Consider the following 19,102-nt stretch of genomic DNA (forward strand, 5'->3'; position numbering starts at 1 on the left):
ATAGACGTGTGTGTTCAGCCTTTTAGTACCACGTTTTCACAGTTTTAGGTTTAACAAATAATTCTACTAAACATTTTTTTCTGACTAAATATGTGAATATAATTTCTGTTTACTTCAAGCTCTGCAAATATCCATGAATAATTTACATTTACTGCTACATGGTTAGCTATTGCCATATGACTGCCATCCTTCTGGGAACCGTAGAAAAACAAGGTGGATCTCTCATGAGGTCTTTTCAGAGAGAAGACTCTTCTGTTACTGTAAACAACCCAGGAACCAGAATGCCTAATATATATTGTGCCACCTTAGTGGAGGCCAATTAAAGATGCCTTCAGGAAAGGAAAGATGAAGTGTTCTCATTTTCCCTCATTAGCAGTACCTGTGTGTGCTTTTGGCCACACCGCCTTTTTAAAAAGTGGGTTTTTAAAAGTTCACATACAATAAATTTTAGTAGCTTTTGCCTTTTGTTTGGCATGTTTCATAAGCTCAGTAGGCTAAAGGCCGAAGTGAGGGCTGTATGTCCTGAGTCTGTTCCGCTGAGGTCTGTCATATCTGTAGGTGACAGAATAGAAGACTAAATTCAGTTCAAGAATAAAAGGAACTTGATTTAAGGGGATGTGCTTTTGCAAAAATATTTTACTTATTTCAGAGTGTTTGAACTATGTCATATTAGTGTTCATAAGGTGTATTTGTATGTATCTAGAACCAATAGAAGTGCAGTTTAGTTCAATCATTTTGGGGGCATTTGTTTATTTGTTTTGTGTGTGTGTGTGTGTGTGTGTGTGTGTTTGTGTGCACATGTGCATATGTACATGTAAAAGTCAGAGGCTAACTTGAGAGTATTGGTTCTCTCCTTCCACCATGTGAGTTCTAGGGATTGAGCTCAAGATCTCAATCTTCATGGCTGAGTCATCTTGCCAGCCGAGGCTTAGTTTAAATTCTGGAATCACATAAATTTTATAGATCTACAAATATTGAAGTCTAATTTTCTAAAAATATTATGAAGGCTTAAGTCACTACCTTAACATAAAGTTATTTTTAGTGTGTGTGTGTGTGTGTGTGTGTGTGTGTGTTGTACACAATCCTTTTGAGTAGAGATCAGTGGACAATCCGTGGGAAACGGTCTCTTTCTTCATTACATGGGTCCTAGGAGGTTGAGCTCAGGTCCCCAGGCTTAATGGTGGGTGCCGTTATCTACTGAGCCATCTTGCTGGGTCCTGGTTTTCTTCTGATAATGGAAAAGCTTCCCTAACATAAAAATAAAAACTTTTTGATGGAATGTTTTTTTTAACTTAAACATTTTGTTTTATTGAGGGTAGAGAAAATAGAGGCTGCTTGTTAACTTGGGGGTCTGAAGGAAGAGGGAGAGAGACTTCTGGACTGGTCTTAGCTTGCTGTTAACCTTATTTAAGGAGCTCAGTTGCTCCTCCCCTGCAGCATTCATTTCTCATCTGGAGTCTTTTTCACTGGCTATAGTTCCTGCCAGGTTAGGACCATGCCCTCTGTTGCCATGGCTGCGACAAGTCTATATACAGTTCTGTAGTATTAGCAGCTATTGCAGAACGGATTTTCCTACACAACCATTGCTATGAATTGATTGCTTTCTGCTGTCTTCTTCTACATACTGTTCACTGTTTGGTTCATACTGATCCAAGTTCACTTTTGAAAGAATAGCCTCCAAACCATCCAAATTTATGACATTGAGAGCATATGTATTAGATTGCAAAAAAAAAAATAGCTTTCTGAGTGTTGAGTTTAACAGTCTTTTAAGTTGGGTATGACGTTGTTGTTGTTCTTTTGTGTTCACGGCACTAGAGATCAGGGCATCGCATATTTTACCCAAGAGCTTTACTACTGAACTATCCCCGCACCACCAACTTGGTTATACCTTTAAATTGGAATCGTCTGTGAAGCCTGGATTTTACGACATAAACTATGATCACCTTATTGTATACAGCATCCTTGCACACATAGAGTTTCAAACTGTTTTCAGTTTCGGTACTGGAGATCAGGTCCAGGCCTTTGCACATGCTGAGCATAAACGCTACCACCGAGCTAACCCTCCAGCCCTGCGGGTGTTGGTACTATTGTAAAAGAACCAGGCCATTTTTTTGAAGAGTTTAATTTGGTATTGTTGGACATGTCAACTAGAAGAGTTAATTGCAATTATTTAGAGGTATAAATTTATAAATAACTGTTAAGATAGCATGGATTAAAATTTAATTCTCTTTAGATGTAATTTGAGACCATTTGTTCTCTGTTACAAGATGCTATCTTAATTCTGCAGTGTCTCACATAGCATTTTAAGCGATGAAAGAATGCAAGTCTCTTTTTGGGTTAATTCTTTGTTGAGACAGAGTCTAATGTAGCTTTGCCTGGTTTTAATCATTATGTTCTCAAGCTTGACCTTGAATTCCTGATTCCCCCTCCTTGCCCCTCCCAAGTGCTGGGATTGCAGGCATGTGCCACCACACCCAGTTTTTTTGTGGGTGCTTTTAACTATATGGATCAGATATTTTTATATTTTTGACATATTTTTATGTAGAAATTGATATCAAATATATTTCTCAAATAACAGTATTAGTTTGTTTATGCTACATGTAAATGATTATGAATGTTTCTGTTTCAAAACAATACAATTGTTTACATGCAAACATTAAAGTGCTTTTGATTTTTGGTAATTAGCATGTCTCTAAGCAGAAATTTGGGATTGGTGTGTTTGTTACTTTGTTAGGATTAGTGTGTTTGTTATTTTGTCTCTCTGTGGGTGTGAGAACCTGGGATGCTTATTTGGTAATTGCTGTTGTTGATTCATGTCTACAGTGGAAGTGGACACAGTTTTTGTGGAAGTTATTGTCTTTTGAAAGAGTTCTTAGTTAAGTAGTCGAATCTGTGTTATTCTCTAACAGAGAATGTATCACTGCTATCATTACAATGGATGCAACCAGTTGAACTCCTTGTCTTTTTTTACTATCTATATTTACAATTTTTTATTTGTTTGCTAGACATTTTTGGCTCCTATAAACCAAGTGTTCCCTGCAGAAGAGGACAGTAAGAAGGATGTGGAAGATAACTGTAAGTATGAACTTCAAAGTTATCTCTCCCTCCATAGAAGTATCTGCTTGCAGAAAGTCTGTTAGTGCTTGTGTTACTAGCACAGGAGACTAGGTCAGAGCACACAGGCTTGATAAGAGCTCCTGGGAGCTTGGAAGGCCGAAGTTCATTCCTAATCCCATGTGCAGTCTGTGAGGGGCTCTTGAGTGTCTCCTTTAGTTGTGTGGACAGGGTGATGACGTAGTGTGAAGTTTCAACTGAAGGCTCATCTTAGTTGTCTCTAAAGTTATTCCAAACCTTGTAGTGGGGGATGAATTCGTACTAATTTGAAAGCTGACAGCAAGAGTCATTTAATATCACTCTTTGGATATGGCAAACCACTGTTAAACAAAGCAAACAACATTGCTGAATAATTTAGAATTAAAACATTTATTTAAGAGCATTATGTTAAAACATAGTATTGATTTGCTTTATAGATACCTTAAAATACTTGGTGAAAACTTGTTTGTTCATTAAACAAGGCATATTTATTTTCTATTTTCAGCAGTAAGAGGTAATCACATTTCAGTTGTTTTGAGTCTTCATCACTGTAACAAAATATCTGAATTAATTGTAAAGGGAGGGGGAACCCTGTTTTGGTTTATAGATTGGGAGGTTTCTGTCTTTGGTTATCTGACACCTCCATTTGTGCCTTTGGTGAGTGCAATGCATTATGGCAGGAAGTCACTTACTCCACTGAAGCCAGGAAGCAAAGACAGAGCTAAGAAAATACCCTGTCCCTATCATTCCTTTAAGGCACACCCCAGTGCCAGCCTCACCTCTTAAAGTTCCCACCATCTTCCAATAGCCCCAAGTGAAGCTCCAGACCTTATCAGTGGGGTCTTTGGAGAACATTCTAGATGCAAACTGTTGTGGGGGTAAGGGTGGTGTGTGAGGATCATTTCTAGTTACCATGAGTTTTCTTAGAAGTATCTGACTTAGTATTCTTCCAGAAGAGAGGACAAGAGAAAAATACAGGTTTGTTCTTACTGTTTTTCACTGGGGTTGACAATTGAGTAAGCCTAAAGACCCCATATGTAGATACAGGTGTTGTGAATAGTGCTGGTGTTGAGGGCACTGTGGGCTGATGGGGAGACAGCCATGGGCCACATTGCTCCTCTTTTGTGAAGTTCATCTGCAAAGCAGGAGTAGTTGTGTGCATTGTGTGCTTAGAGGGGATGCGTTCAAGATGTTGGCAGAACACCTGACTTCCACAGACTCAGTAAACAAAAGCTGCTATTATTAGGTGTAAAGACACCATTTTTCTTCCTTCCCCAAGTTGCTGGAGAGTTTCTCTGATGAAACAATGCAGCTTTGATCAATAACCAAAGCAAACTAGAAAGAAAACTATATCATGCTGAAAATAACAGACAATACCTTTCTGTTAAAGTTTTCTGGGGGGGGGCAGTGAGATGGCCTAGTGGGTATCGGTACTTTCTGTAAGCTCCAGGACCCGAATTTGATCCTCAGGAGCCACAGGCAGAAGAAGAAGACTTTTTCCCACACACCATGCCTTACACTGCCACTCCCCACAACACATATAAATGTAGCAAAAATTTACTAGGGTATATAATGTAACAGTTAATCTTCATGTAGTAACATGTTTTTCTTAGAGATAGATCCACCTGTAGCTAAGCAGAATAGGTTTGAATTTTCCATCTGCTATTATTTGAATGCATATTTTCAAACTCTGCTGTTTCCTTTGCTGGGGCATGCTTCACCACTGTTGACTTTCCCTGGCCCCAGTAGGGTTCTCTGCTTCCCTAGCTCTCACTGATGGTCGCAAGTGGTAGCCATGGTGCCATGTGGAAGCTAACTGTTCTCACTGTGCAGTAGCCTGTCCTGACTTGAGGTCCCTTTCCTGAAGTCCTGTCATTTAAGCAGTTTTGGTTGTTGATTTTATGACACAGTTTTTTAGCTGAAGTTGTTCCCTCACTCAGACTTCTCATCATTACACTGACCTTTTCAAATGCAGCCTGCCTTCTTTCCCATATCACCCCGTATTCTGTATAATAGAGATAATGATTAAATGCCCACTCTCTGTAGTGTAGTGTGAATCATGTGGTAAAGTTCATTGAAAGCAAAGGTATAGAGACGGTCATGGTGCTGTAACCTGTAGTCCCAGCACTTAGGAGGCGGAGGCAGGAGGACCCCAGATTCACAAGCTCTGGGTAGCAGGACCTTGCCTTGAAACAAACCAACCAACAAGCTAATACCCAGAGGTATTTGTTATCTTTTAAAGCAAAACTCATTGCCTGTTTTTAGCTTTAAGTTTCATGTGTAAGTGTTTTATATGTAGAGATCAATACATTACTTTTGTATTTTTGCTTGATTCTTGGCATTGATATCAGAATAGAAAACTAATTCAGTTAAATTCAACAGTTAAACAGAAGACATTAACACAATGGCATGTTGAATTTAAGGCACTATTATTTACATTGCCTGTAACATTCCTCATAAATATTATAGTCACCTGTCAAATGTTGAGAATAAGTACAGAGTGTAAAATCAGAAAGAATTCTCAAAGTTGCCCCTTTAGTCTCAGTGATGAGATGTCTTCTACAACAATATACACCTATTGCTGATGGGTCCCACTATGTTGAAAGTGTTTGTGGGTTCCCCTTTTTCTCTCTGTCACAGAACTAGAGCTGTAGTCAATAAAGAGGATCTGGAATATTCAGATAGTCTCTAGTCATTATTGTAAATTTAATGAAGCCACAGGTGTTCTTCATTAAACATTTTTGTTGGGTATATGTTTATATCACCAAAGTATGTTGAAGGGAATAATTGTGTTTATATTTCTATGATGTCTTTTAAAAATCTATTGACTAGCATGCCTGAAGCCCTGGTTCACTCCCCAGTGCTTCCAAAAAGGAAAAAAAGTTGACAAAAAATAGCTTAGAGCTTTCGGGCCAGTGACATGGCTCAGCTGGTAAAGGTGCCTACAGTGCAAGCGTGGCATCATGAATTCCATTTCCCTGGTCCATGTAAAGGTGGATGCTGAGGACAGTTCCACAGAGCTGTCCTCTGACCCACTCAGTGCCATGCCATGCATGCTCTATCATGCATGCATGTGTACATGCACTAAAAAAAATGTTCTTCGAGGTGTGATGGTGCTCACCTTTAATCATAGCTGTTGGAAAGTGGAAACAGGCAAATCTCTGTGAGTTCAAGGCCAGTCAGAGATGCATAGTGAGACCCTGTCTCAAAAAAAATTGTTGTTCTTTTGACTATAGTTAAATCTCTAAGTACTTAGACAATAAAAGTAAGCAGTTCATATAAAGTATTACATGTAAATAGCCAAGCTAAGTAACTATAGGGCTGGCTACCAGAAGGGGGTGGGATGAAACTAGGTGTTTCTGGGACCCTTGTGAACATTGCTGGATCACACTACTAGGGAGGTGGTTGAGACTTAACCTTCCCCACTTTGACAAACAGCGATTTTTTTCCCCATGAAAATGGAATATCCTGATCAGTGTGACTGAAGGTCCTCCTGCCTTCGACAGATCTTGTGCCTGTTAGGAGTTTATTTGGCTGAATGAACAGATATCTTTGAGAAGGCAGGTGGGGAGTAAGGACTGAGGTGAGGAGAATAGAGTTAGCAGCCATCCACATGTCAGTATAGGGTTACATGGCTGGCGTTGACAGGGTGTGCATGCCGTGCTATCAGGGATTCTCCCTTAGAGGGAGCAGATGCTAGTGCATAGGCAGGTGTTCAGAGAAAAGGGAGATGTGGGGAGAGGCTCAGCAGAATGCTTTGAATAGAGAAGGAGCAACGTGTAGATCGGGCTTGTAGGGAACGAGGGTGGGAGAAGAGCAGGAATGAAGGGGGCTGGATAACCAGAGGCACCTCTGCTGCTTGAGCCCTTCCGAATCCTTCCTCAGTTCAAAGGGAAGCTACAGCTCAACTGTGAAGAGCCCCACCCTACTTCTTACTCTCCCGCTCTGCTCTCGGTGGCCCCAGAAAGCAGTGAGGCCCTTAGAAAGTGAGCTGACTTCATTGTCTAAGTGCAGAAACATGGCTGTTCTTTGCCAGGACGGTCTAGCAAGAGGCTCTTGTAGGCACTGTTGACTTGTATACTGGGGATACAGGTACTGAACATGTACTCCGTCTTAAGTGAGGACCCATAAAACAAGTGAAGTATGCAGCATCTCACCCTCAACTATTTGGTTTAGTACCTGAAACCAGAAGTATAAAATTATCATCCTAATCTGAAAGAAGAGACTAGCTCTGGAGGTGGTGAGGTTGGAGAAGTATCATTTTGAGATAAGTCTGTATCTATCTCAAAGTATCATTTTGAGAAGTATCTTTAAATATATGGAGAGGATGTTGTAGGAAGAGACAGTGTATGAATAGATTGTGGTTTGTGTACAAGTTACATATTTGTAGCGAATTAGGTTGGTATGATAAATAACCAGGCCAGCTCAAGAATAACAATTATATTTTAGTGGTTAAAAGGGGAAAACTCACACTACAAGAGTGGGAGGTCTGACTTCCTATCTGTCCAGCAGGCACCGCGCAGAGAGAGAGACAGACGCACCTGGGTCTTCCTAGTTTTTCTTTCTGGAGTCAAGGTTGCCACACCTTAATTAGATGTGATTGGTTTACAGAGTTTCCCCATTAGATATTAAAACAGGTTATAGAAAATCATAAAAATGACCATTTGAATGCATGTTTAAAAACAGCTTTCAATTGAGGTTAAAGTGAATGTTTGCAGTTGAGCCCCAGCAGTGTTCTCTGAGATGGAGAGAGATTTAGTTAATGCTCTAGTCTACTTAATCCACTCCGCAGTCTGGACTAGAAGGATAGAGATGAAAGCAGTAGACAAATAGAAGTCACTCTAATGACGAAAGAGGTAGGGTGACCTTCACGGTTATCCTGCACAGCAGTGGGACTGCAGACAAGGAGGGAGAGACAAGCCAGGGATTCAGGTTGTGTTAACATTAGGATATTTACCATGAACCTGGCAGTGGGTTGTATCTTCCTTTATGTGATGCGAAGATTTAGAAACTGACTTCAAGTGGGAGGACAAGAAGAGCTAGCTCTGATGTTGACTACTGTTTTCAGTTTGGATAATTGATAAATTATGGTCGCAACAGCAAGCCGATGAGCGTACCTTCTGCTCTAGCTTGTCGTGGAAATGAAGCAGATGGGAATACATAGGGACTAGGTAGGGAAGAGCTTGGGATGGATCGCTACAACAGAACAGAAAAACAAGGTGTTTATTCTGATTTTGTACCTAACTCATAAATATGTTGGATGCATGAAATCTCTTGGTCCTGACTCTCCTTTTATCAGTGATCATGAGAACTATCCAAATGACCTAATGGTCCCTTATTCTAAATCTGTATGGTCTCTCTTTTATCGGTAAGCTTCTAGCATTGAACTGGATTAGTATCTCACTTTGTAGGGTCCTAAATGGCTACAATAGTTCTTTCCACTGGATTGATAGTTGACATTTAAGCCTGACCTCAGCAGAATGCATCACTGGTACTCACTATATGTAACTCCCGTAGCTGGAATGTATCATCTATAGTTCTTACAGATGTAAGTAACCAAGATTTATTTTAGGCAAGTGTTGACCAATGCAATGTACCCCAGATGGATTTGTTTTATACTAGTCCATGGAGTTTATGTGTACCTGTATTCTAAAAAAAACATGGTATTAAATCTACCCTAACAAGTGAATTTTAAACGGGAATCAGAGAGATTATGTGTAATGAACATTATTTTTAATCTTTATTTCAACTCTCTTAAATTTTCTCTTAGGTTCACTGATGTACTTAAATGAAGCCACACTCCTCCATAATGTCAAAGTGCGGTACAGTAAAGACAGAATCTATGTAAGTATTTGACCAATGACTTTAGTTTTTGTGTAAAATTGTCTCATATGGCACATTTACTTTTTCCCCGTGTGGTCTGAGTGTACATGAGAGTTCTAATGCATGCTCTCCAAACAGAGCTCCCATAAGCCTGGAACACAGTGGGTACTTAATAAAATCTGCAGAGGGGCTGGAGAGATGGCTCAATGGTTAAGAGCACTTGCTGCTCTTCCAGAAGACGAGGGTTCAATTCCCAGCACCCACATGGCAGCTCACAACTGTCTGTAACTCCAGTTCCAGAGGATCTGACACCTTCACATACAATAAAGTTAAATACATCATTTAAAAAAAATAAAATCTGCAGAATAAGGTAATGAATTTGGAGAACCAATTAACCTACTTCAGACTTACAAAGGTCCAATTTGAGTGGTTAAAACTATTTTGGAGTTTATTTTTGGTATATGTTTACACATCTGTTTAATTTCACTTTTCACACTGTGTAGAGAATTTAAGGCGACCTCTATGTACTGAAGTTAAAAAGAAAGCTAAATGAGGAAACTTAAGTAAGTTAGAGTAGAAGGCAATAGCTGAAGAAGTATCAGATAGACAAGATGCTGATCATGGAGCCTAAATAACAGTAGGATTTCATTATTCCTTTCCTTCTGGTTCTGAAATGTGCAGATCATTAAACACAAAGAAAGACAGTGCTTTTGTTGTTAGTAGTTAGTCTCAGATAATTCAGATGGATATTTAGCTACTGTGTTTTAATTATCATTATTCATTGGGCACAGATGAGATTTTATAATACTCTGACCTGGTCGTAGATTCTTCTGTTGGCTGGAGATGGATTACCACACTCTGGTATCCTGTTATAAAGATGGGCTTCATTATTTTTGAACGAAGGACGCACATGGCTTCTTTGACACTCACAAGATCAAATGACAGTCTTAATCTTTTATATCACTATCAATTTGCCTAATTGTACTTACTTAATTCTGACTAAATTACATCTAGTCTTTGCCATCTGTCCAAGTAGTGACAGCTTGGAAATAGAAATAGGTCTCTCCCAAAGAATCTGCTTGTCTCCTGGATGTGCATGCTGATAAGACTCCACTTCTTTCCATTTACCCCATACGTTCAATTGAGTAAAGTCAGTTTAGGTGTGAATATAGGTGTTCTTGGGTAGAAGCATTTTCAGAGGGGAAGTTTATTCTGTTTATAACTTGTGATTGAACAGACTCTAACATTCACTGAGTGTTGTTTTAGATATTGAAGTAGCAAAGTTTTAAAGCCTGTTGAAACGGTTTAACTTGTAAATCAGTGAAAATCAATTTGGATATAACTGGGGACTGCCTCTTCTGAGTAGAGCATAAAGACCAGGTTGTCAGGTTGCCTGAAGTCAGGAGTGGCGTGTTCTCTTCTCCCTACCAGTTAGGCCTTTTAGTTATAAAGTCATGAGATGGTGGGCAACCCATAAATGAATCTGTTATTAATATAAAATCTAAATAAATGTATCAATTGCTATTTATACAGATGCATACTCATGGGAAGGAAGCACTTTAGAGTAATAATTTAAGCTTTTTTTGTAGTTAGATTTGATTAAAACAATAGATGAGCCTCATTTAACATTTTCATATTACTGAAATCTCTGATCGTTTACTTTTTTGTTCTCATTTTCAGGGATTTATTTCTTTTATGTGTTTGTGTGTTTTGTGTGATTGTATGTATGTGCAGCCTGTATGTGACTAGTGCCTGTGGAGGTCCAAAGAGGCTTCTGGGAGCCAAACCTGGCTCTGGCTCCTTTGTTGGAGCAGACAGTGCTGAGGCACCTCTCCAGTCCCTTCTATTCTCGTCACCACTCTCCTCCAGGAAGCGTCTTTGGGGACTTTGTGTGCATTTAGCAGATTGAGAGTGCAGGATTTTACAGTACTTCTCTTCCACCGTTGGAAAGAAAGGAGAGAAGTATGGCCTTGTATTCTTTCAGTACATTAATATGGCCTTTAAAAACCAAATTAAATTTCAAATTTAAAAGGAACTTGAAGTTGCTCATGAAACAGTTACTCGGCAGTGGTTCGCGTGTGGTGTTCTGCAGAACTCCCATGACCACGTGGTCACATCAGAGCTGTTTCACTCCTGAGCGTTCATTGACAGAGGAGGCTCAGACTGAGCTACAAGATCATTTAAATGCTTTAGTGGAGTGGTGAATAGTCTGAGGATACCTGTGACCTGAGATGAGCTGTGGGACCCAGCTTGGTGACTCTAGGTAGAGTCAATATGTGGTGAAGCCGTTACCCGGGAGAATGATGGGAAGGGATTTCTTATTTTTTAATGAGTCACAGGGACATGGTAAAGTATGATCTTGTTTTTTTTTTTTTTAAGGTGTTGACTTTGAAATGACTGTGGAATGACAGCATAAGAACATATATTTCAAAATAAGTATTTAATAAGTATTTCTTTGGAACTTGAGAAATGGTGGGCTCTGTAAAATCAGAAAATATTTAAGTTAGGGCTAGAAATGTAGATTGTGAAGTCTTGTTTGTATGAGAATTGAAGGTTTCTGTCCATTGAATATTTCTCCTGTTTGCCTTGCTTAGCGTTGAAGGAAATTAATAAATGGAAATTTCCCTTTTCTGCTTTTCTATTTAGACATATGTCGCCAACATTCTGATTGCAGTGAATCCATACTTTGATATACCTAAAATATATTCTTCAGATACAATAAAGTCATATCAAGGAAAATCTCTTGGTACGATGCCACCTCATGTCTTTGCAATTGGTAAGTTATATTTTTAATTCTTGTCTTTCCTTATATCATACAAATTTAACTGATTTTTAAGTTGTTTTGAGTCCCTCAAAAGATTCATTGTACATGTTACTGTGCTATATCAGGATGTTTTTATGCAGCTGGTTACTGTTTATTGAATATATGCACCCTTCCTCCACCCTCCCTCACACCCTGCACTCGCTCCTTCTCTACCCTCCTCCTTTTGTTAGTCCACTTTGTTCCCCAGAGAACTTCACCTCTACTTTGATATAAATCTGCCTATGTGATTTTATGTATCTGTTTAACATATAGGAGCTGCATAGGAGAGAAAACACGAGACTGCCTCCGTTTTGCTTACTTTGCTATTCTCCAGTTAAATTTGTTTTCCTGAAAATGATGTAATTTTGTCTTTATTTTTATGGCTGGAAAATGTTCTATAGCACATTTTCCTTATCTATTCTATGTTGTAGAACAACTAGGTTAGTAGAAGAACTTAGGTGCTGTGAATTGTGCTGTGGTAAATACTGGTGTGCAAGCATCTCTGTGATCTCTTGACTTGGAGTCCCTTGGGTAAATACCCAGGATTGGTAAATCTACTGTTGTTTTTAATTTTAAAAAACTGTGTGTGTGTGTATGTGTGTGCACGCACGCGCTCAGGTGCACACATGCACATGCATGGTTGCATGTAGCAAGGTGCATGTGTGGAGGTCAGAGGATAACTTGGAGTGGGTCATGTGTGGAGATCAAACTCAGGTTTGCTGGACTTGCATGGCAAATACATTACTGAGCGATGGTAACAGCTTTACTTATTGATTTTTTATGTTTTCGAGGAACTGTTCTACTGATTTCCATAGAGGCTGTACTAGTTGACATTCCCACCAGCAGTATATAAGTGTTTCCTTTTTGTTTGCATATATTAAGTGTACATAAAGTTTTCACTGTGACATTTTCATATATGTGTGCATAATGCATTTTGATGACTCTCACCTATGACAACTCCCACTAATCTTCTTCCTGTTCTAACCTCACCCTTTCTACTTTCATCTTTTTTGTGTGTGACCCAATGGATTTAATTAGTTTTGTTTATAGGAGCATGGGCACCTTATCATGGCTATATTACTAGAAAAAATGTCTCTGCCTCCCTAGCAGCTATTGACTGTGTATAAATCCTTAGGAAGAGGTGGATCTCTGTGAGCCTTTTCCTTTCCATGACAGGGTGTTTTTAACAGCCCTCATGTTGTGCAGTTAATCATGACTGGTATGGGTTCAGGATTGGGACAGCCATGTCCTTCATGCCCGGCAGTCGATATTCCACTTTTCTCCCCATCCCTTTTCCTGGCTCTCACGTTCTTTCTGCCCCCCCTTCCTTGAAACCTTTGTGTATTCTATTATTTGTTAGACATCTAGCTGGAAAAGATCCCACACCACTGTGTAGGCAGTCTCTTCATCTAACCAGTGTTTCCTTTGACATGTACAAGAAGCTCATTGATCTCATGGGATCATATTTGCCAGTTGTTGGCATTACTTCCGGAGTGACTGGAAACCGCTTCGGGACCACTCAGAAAGCCTCTGCCTGTGCCATATCTTGTGTTTGGGTGACCTTTTCCTCTAACAGCTTCAGGCTTTCAGGTCTCACACTAAGAGTTTTCATATATTTAGACCTGATGTTTGAATGGGGTGAGAAATAAGGATTGGGCTTCATTCTTCTACATGTGAATGAGAGACTGTCTTTTCTCCAGGGTTTATTTTTGGCACCTTTATAAAAAATAACAAGGTGGTTTGTATCTGGGCTCTGCATTCTATCCTATTGATCTATGTGCCTGTACTATGCTGTCTTTTGTTATTATTATTATTAGTCTGTAATACAACTTGAAATCAAATATGATGGTCTCAACTATTGTTCTTGCCTAAGATTGCTTTGTTTTATCTGGGATGTTTTGTATTTCCATATGAATTTTAAGATTTCTTTTCTACTTATGCGAAGAATGACATTTTATAATATTGCTTTTAATCTGTTAATTGATTTTGGTAGTATAGCCGTATTCATAATACTGATTGTTACCATCTGTGAGCATGGGAGGTCTTTCCACTCTTCTGGTATCTTTTTCAATGTCTTCTCAGGTTTGAAAGTTTTCACTGTAGAGTCTTTCACTACCTTAGTTAGGTTTGTTCTAGGCATTTTATTTTATTCTTCAAGGCAATTACATAGGGAATTATTTCCTTGATTTATTTCTCAACATGCTTGTTATTGGCGTGTGAAAAGGTTACTGAGTTTTGTGTGTTTAATTTGTGTCCTGTCACATTTCTGAAAGTGTGTCTTAGCCCCAGGAGTTTTCTGCGGCATGCTCTAGGGTTTTATATACTGTCATATCATTTGTTAATGCTGACTAATATTTCTATTTGTGTTTCTTTCTCTTGTGTTATTTCTATAACCAAGATTTGAAGCACTATGTTGATAAAAGTGGAGAAAGTGGAAACTCTTGCCTTAGTCTTGATTGTAGCAGAAATGTTTGCAGGGTAAGGGAGCTGGCTTACAGGTAGAATGAAAAGAGAGAGGGGAATACAGCTATCAAATAACCTAAAAGAGTTCCGGCTGAAGGTGGCTGAGACATGGAGACCCACACACTATGCTAGCACATGGTCTGTGGGAAAGACAATCGGAAGGAAAACAAAAAAGGGAAAGGGATGGATAAAGTAAAACAGAAGAAGAGAAGGGGAGGAGAGGGAGATGGAAAGAGATGGGAAAGATAAGAGAGCAGAGCTGTTTGAGTTTAGTGGCTGCTAAATAGAGAAGGACAGACACCAAGGGCAGAGAACTGGGTGGGGATAAAGTCTGAGGGTACGCTCCCTAGTCTTGGTGCAGTGTTTCTTCCCAGGCTCTCAGATTCCTGGCACACCCCTGGGTAGTCCTTCATGGGTCAGGTCACAGACACTGGTCACATGCCTAGCCAGTCCTTCAGGTGCCAGGTTGCAAATGCTGTTCTCCTAGTTGGTTTATTATTTTAATAAAAGATACCATGCATTGAATACACATTTTGCAAGACCTGTATGCCTTTTTTGGTGTATTAGTGTTGTTAGGAGCGTGTATCCTAACCAGGGAGGATCTAATACTTTTGTAGGCAACTCATGGGCTAGCCATGCATTATTTATTAAATGCCTGTGGCCTCTGAGGCGTGTCTGACCCATTGAAAGTAGGCATAATAGAAGACAACTTAATAGTGCTTTTTTTTTCTGAGAGAGAGAGAGAGAGAGAGAGAGAGAGAGAGAGAGAGAGAGAGAGAGAGAGAGATACACCAGGCTAGCTTTGAAATCCTGATCTCCCTGTTTCTCCCTTCTGAGCTCTGAGGTTGCCGGTGTGTCATCAGGCCTGGTTCTGATGGTATGTTTCAATCCTATGATCAAATGCATCTCCAAGGCCGTCACTTTTACAGCTCTGAGACAAGGCTTCCTCCTGTCTTAGCTTGGGCATCACTCATAAATATGTTACCTGAGCCAGACTGGAACTAGGGTGTTTTGCTTGTTTGTTTGTTTTGTTTTTGTTTTTGTTCTTTTTTGACACAAGTGTTTTTCTGTGTAACAGCCTTGGCTGTCCTGGAACTCACTCTGTAGACCAGGCTGGCCTTGAACTCAGAGATCTGCCTATTTCTGCCTCACGAATGCTGGGATTAAAGGCATGGGCCACCCTGGCATGACAAGACTCGAAGAGCTGTTATAACAGGCTTCTTCTTTGCATTATCTTGCTCCATAGCTTTTTATATAAAATTGCAATATTTCTTATGACTGAGGAGCCTAAGTGGAAAAGCAATAGCGTCTGTTTGTACTTTCTCAGCCTCTCATCCTGAAGACCCTGGTTCGATGGCTCAGAGGGGTGGAGCGACTGGTCAGAAATTAGAGTTTACGTTCTACTTGTATCCTGACAAATTCAGGATATGTTGGCAAAGCCTTTGCAGTCAGTGTTTGGGTTCATGTGAAGTCCCACAAAAAGACCACCAGACACGTATGCAATAATCGCATCAGGAGCGATTATTTATTTTCCCATGCATGGAAGGGATCGAACAGCAAATAAACAAATGACGACCCCGAGAGAAGCTTGCAGACTCCTTTTAAGCAAGATTAGGGGAATTCCTCAGAGTATGTCTCTAGTTACCCAAGAGCCTTGTACCTTGACCAATTGTGGCAATCTGTGTTAATCATCATCAAATGCCAAAAGAAACTTCTTAAGCTGGGGAGATAGACCAGTGGTTAAGAACCTTGCTGAGGGACTGGAGAGATGGCTTAGAGGTTAAGAGCACTGATTGCTCTTCCGGAGGTCCTGAATTTAATTCCCAGCAACCACATGGTGGCTCACAACCATCTGTAATGAGATCTGGTGCCCTCTTTTGGCTTGCAGGCATACATGTAGGTTAAACACTGTGTACATAACAAACAAACAAACAAATAAATAACCTTGCTGACCCATGTTTGTCTCCAAGCACCCACATGGTAGCTCACAAACACCTGTAAACTATTGTTCCAGAGGGATCTGATGCCCGCTTCTGGTCTCTGTGGGCATATACATATGCGGCACACAACATAGATCTGGTCAAAACATCAATACACATAAAATAAAAATAAATAGATCTTAAAAAAAAGAACCTTTTCTCATGAAGCTTGAGAGCTGCAGTAATCTATGGGTATAATGAGAAGTAGTTAGGGGTTGGTTTAATATTATATATTATTAGCAGAGTAACAGGAGTAGATTACTCGCTAGGTCCTATGATCTGTATATAGCCACAGGTTCTTGGCCCTGATAATTGTGCCAGCTATGGGTGTCATCTGGTGCTGAGAGCCTTTAGGTCCAAGCAGAAAGTGGTTTGTTACTCCTATGACTTCCGTGCCACTGCTGCACCAGTGGGCCTGTCTTGCCAGGCACATTGTTGTTGAAGATTGCAGGGTTCATATCTGGATAAGCTTGGATTCCTTTTCTCCTCTGGTAGCATGCACAGCACCTCCCAGAACTAGGAATGTTAGCCAATAGGGATGAAACTTTCATCCAAGTCAGTACCAGCTTGATTTCTTCATATTTTCTGATTCAGGTATGTGATAAGGGTCTTACTGTCAAGTTCTGGAGTAATGACAATTTGCAGGCAATATTTGGAGTCTCTGGGACTTCAATGGCCAACAATGGGGTAACATATCCTGACATTGGGCTTTTTATTTGTTAGCCTACTGTATCTAATAGGGCATTGTTGCCCCATTAGAGGGTAACTCCATTTAAGCCATTTAAGCTCTTCTTATATGTGTATGTTTATATTCTAGGAAGCTTCTGCAGTAGTAGATTTTCATGACTGCTTTTAGAATGTCTTTAGTGTGTTATCTCTCCTTATATTCCCTCCTTTACCCTGCCCCCCCACTCCCTACCCCTCTCCCCTATTCCCACTTTTATCCTCCCTCCCATTCCTTACCCCCATTTAACTATCCTTGTTCCATTATTCCCCTTTAAGTTACTGCATCCTATTTTCCCTCCTATGAAAGCCCCACTTTCTGATGATTCCCTACTAACTTTTTGACTTCTATGGTTATTGCAAATGAGAGTCAAGGCTAACACCCACAAATGAGAGAAATTGTGATGTTCTTTCTGGGTCTGAGTTTCCTCACTCAGCTGTGAATGAAAATGCATCTATAAAATTTTCAGATCAGTGGTTGGAGTTGAAAATATCATTCCCTAGATTTATTTTTCAGTTGTTTTTCTCTCTCACAATGGGTTCAGTTGCCAAATTTCTAATTGGAAGCTCATTCCTTTTTGCTTTTCACTGGAGACCTCATTAGCTATGTGCACTGAGCATTTCCTGTCTCTCTGCAGATCTACTCTGGCATTTGAGCTGAGCCAAAACTCAATGTGGAGACAATCTAGCACAATCTTGAGATGTTTTGATTTCCTATTACTTAGCTGTTGGGAACCTTGCAAGTAAATACTTAGAGGAACCTTTTGGATGACTTTATCTTTGAACACACATTCATGACTTCTTTAGGAGTAAAGGCCCCTAGAGTAAATTCTTGCCAATAACTTAGCTTGCTATATTACTGTGTTGCTTTGCCTGCAGCTGATAAGGCTTTTCGAGACATGAAAGTGCTCAAGATGAGCCAGTCTATCATTGTGTCTGGAGAATCAGGAGCTGGCAAAACAGAAAATACAAAGTTTGTTCTAAGGTGAGTATTTAGCTAATCTGCAGTATTTTGAGCAGTCTGACATTATTTTCATGGTAAAAAATGTGTAACACTGAGTTTGCCAAGTACCCGTTTTGAAATTCAGCAGCATGAGGGACATTCATGCCGTCTTCCATGTCATTATGTTGTTTATGTTTCTCATCTCACAAAACTGGGAGCTGCACTCATTAAATAGTACGTAAATAAAATAGCACTCCCCAGATGCTGTACTCATTATAAATAGTATATAAATAAAATAGTACTCCCCAGATGCTGTACTCATTATAAATAGTACATCAATAAAATAGTACTCCCCCAGAACCATTGTTCACTTTTGGGTTTCTATGCATTTCTCTAAGTCCTTGGTTTAAGTGGCATCATATAGTATTAATCTTTCAGTGACTTCCTTATTTCATTTAGTTCAATATGTGTTTCACTCATGTTTGAGCTGGTTATAGTGACATGTGCCTGCCTATATGACTACATACATACACACACACGCACACACTCAGCTTCTTGGGAGATTGAAGCAGGAAGATCACTTTCGTTTCAATGTGATGGGAGCCAAGAAAACTTAGTAAGACCCTGACTCTTACTATATATATATATATATATATATATATATATATATATATATATATATATATATAAACTAACCCATGTTATAGTATGTGTCCTATGTTATAGTATGCATTAGAATTTCCTTCATGAATTTTAGGGCTGAATAAATTTCATTGCAGGGAACTATTGTATTTGCTGAATTTGTACATGTGTTGATAGGCAGTTGGGTTGTTTCTGTTACTTGGCTATTGTGAATAGTGCAGTTTTGAGAGAGAGAGCGAGAGAAAGAGTCAGTAGGGGGGTAGTGACAGGGTATTTAAGCAGATTGACTTTTAATACCATTGCATTCCTTATGGAATAGTTTGGAAGAAATAAACACATTATATGGAAGGCAATCTCTATGTTGTAGGAAGCTGTCTGTGGTGTGTTATGCTTTGGAGGATTCTCTAAAAAGTTAGTGCTAGCTAGGCAGTGAGAAACCGAGGAGTATTCCTGCAGAATCCAAGTGGACATTCTATTCTCAATGTTGATGCTATGAAATATTTTGAAACAACTTTTTGTTTAGACTTTCTCTTATACCTTCTCTCATCAGATCCCCCTTTCTACCATCATATTAAACTCTTAACATTTGGTGTACAATCATAACATTTTAAGAGAGGAGGGAGCGTTACCTCA

At 39.6% G+C, this 19,102-nt stretch overlaps 1 protein-coding gene across 6 annotated transcripts in view; it reads left to right on the plus strand.

Moving 5' to 3' along the window:
• The window catches only part of Myo6 (myosin VI), a 146,161-nt gene that overhangs the window by 65,356 nt on the left and 61,703 nt on the right, over nucleotides 1–19,102 (plus strand). For all 6 annotated transcript variants that reach the window (XM_048435729.3, XM_048435731.3, XM_048435732.3 and 3 more), the window contains exons 3-6: nucleotides 3,006–3,075; nucleotides 8,864–8,937; nucleotides 11,563–11,692; nucleotides 17,764–17,869. In XM_048435729.3, the coding sequence (XP_048291686.3) occupies nucleotides 3,006–3,075; nucleotides 8,864–8,937; nucleotides 11,563–11,692; nucleotides 17,764–17,869 (380 nt within the window). The remainder of the gene's footprint in view (nucleotides 1–3,005; nucleotides 3,076–8,863; nucleotides 8,938–11,562; nucleotides 11,693–17,763; nucleotides 17,870–19,102) is intronic.

Source organism: Myodes glareolus, chromosome 4, assembly GCF_982192425.1.
Source record: "Myodes glareolus chromosome 4, mMyoGla1.1, whole genome shotgun sequence".
NCBI classification, from domain to species: Eukaryota; Metazoa; Chordata; class Mammalia; order Rodentia; family Cricetidae; genus Myodes; species Myodes glareolus.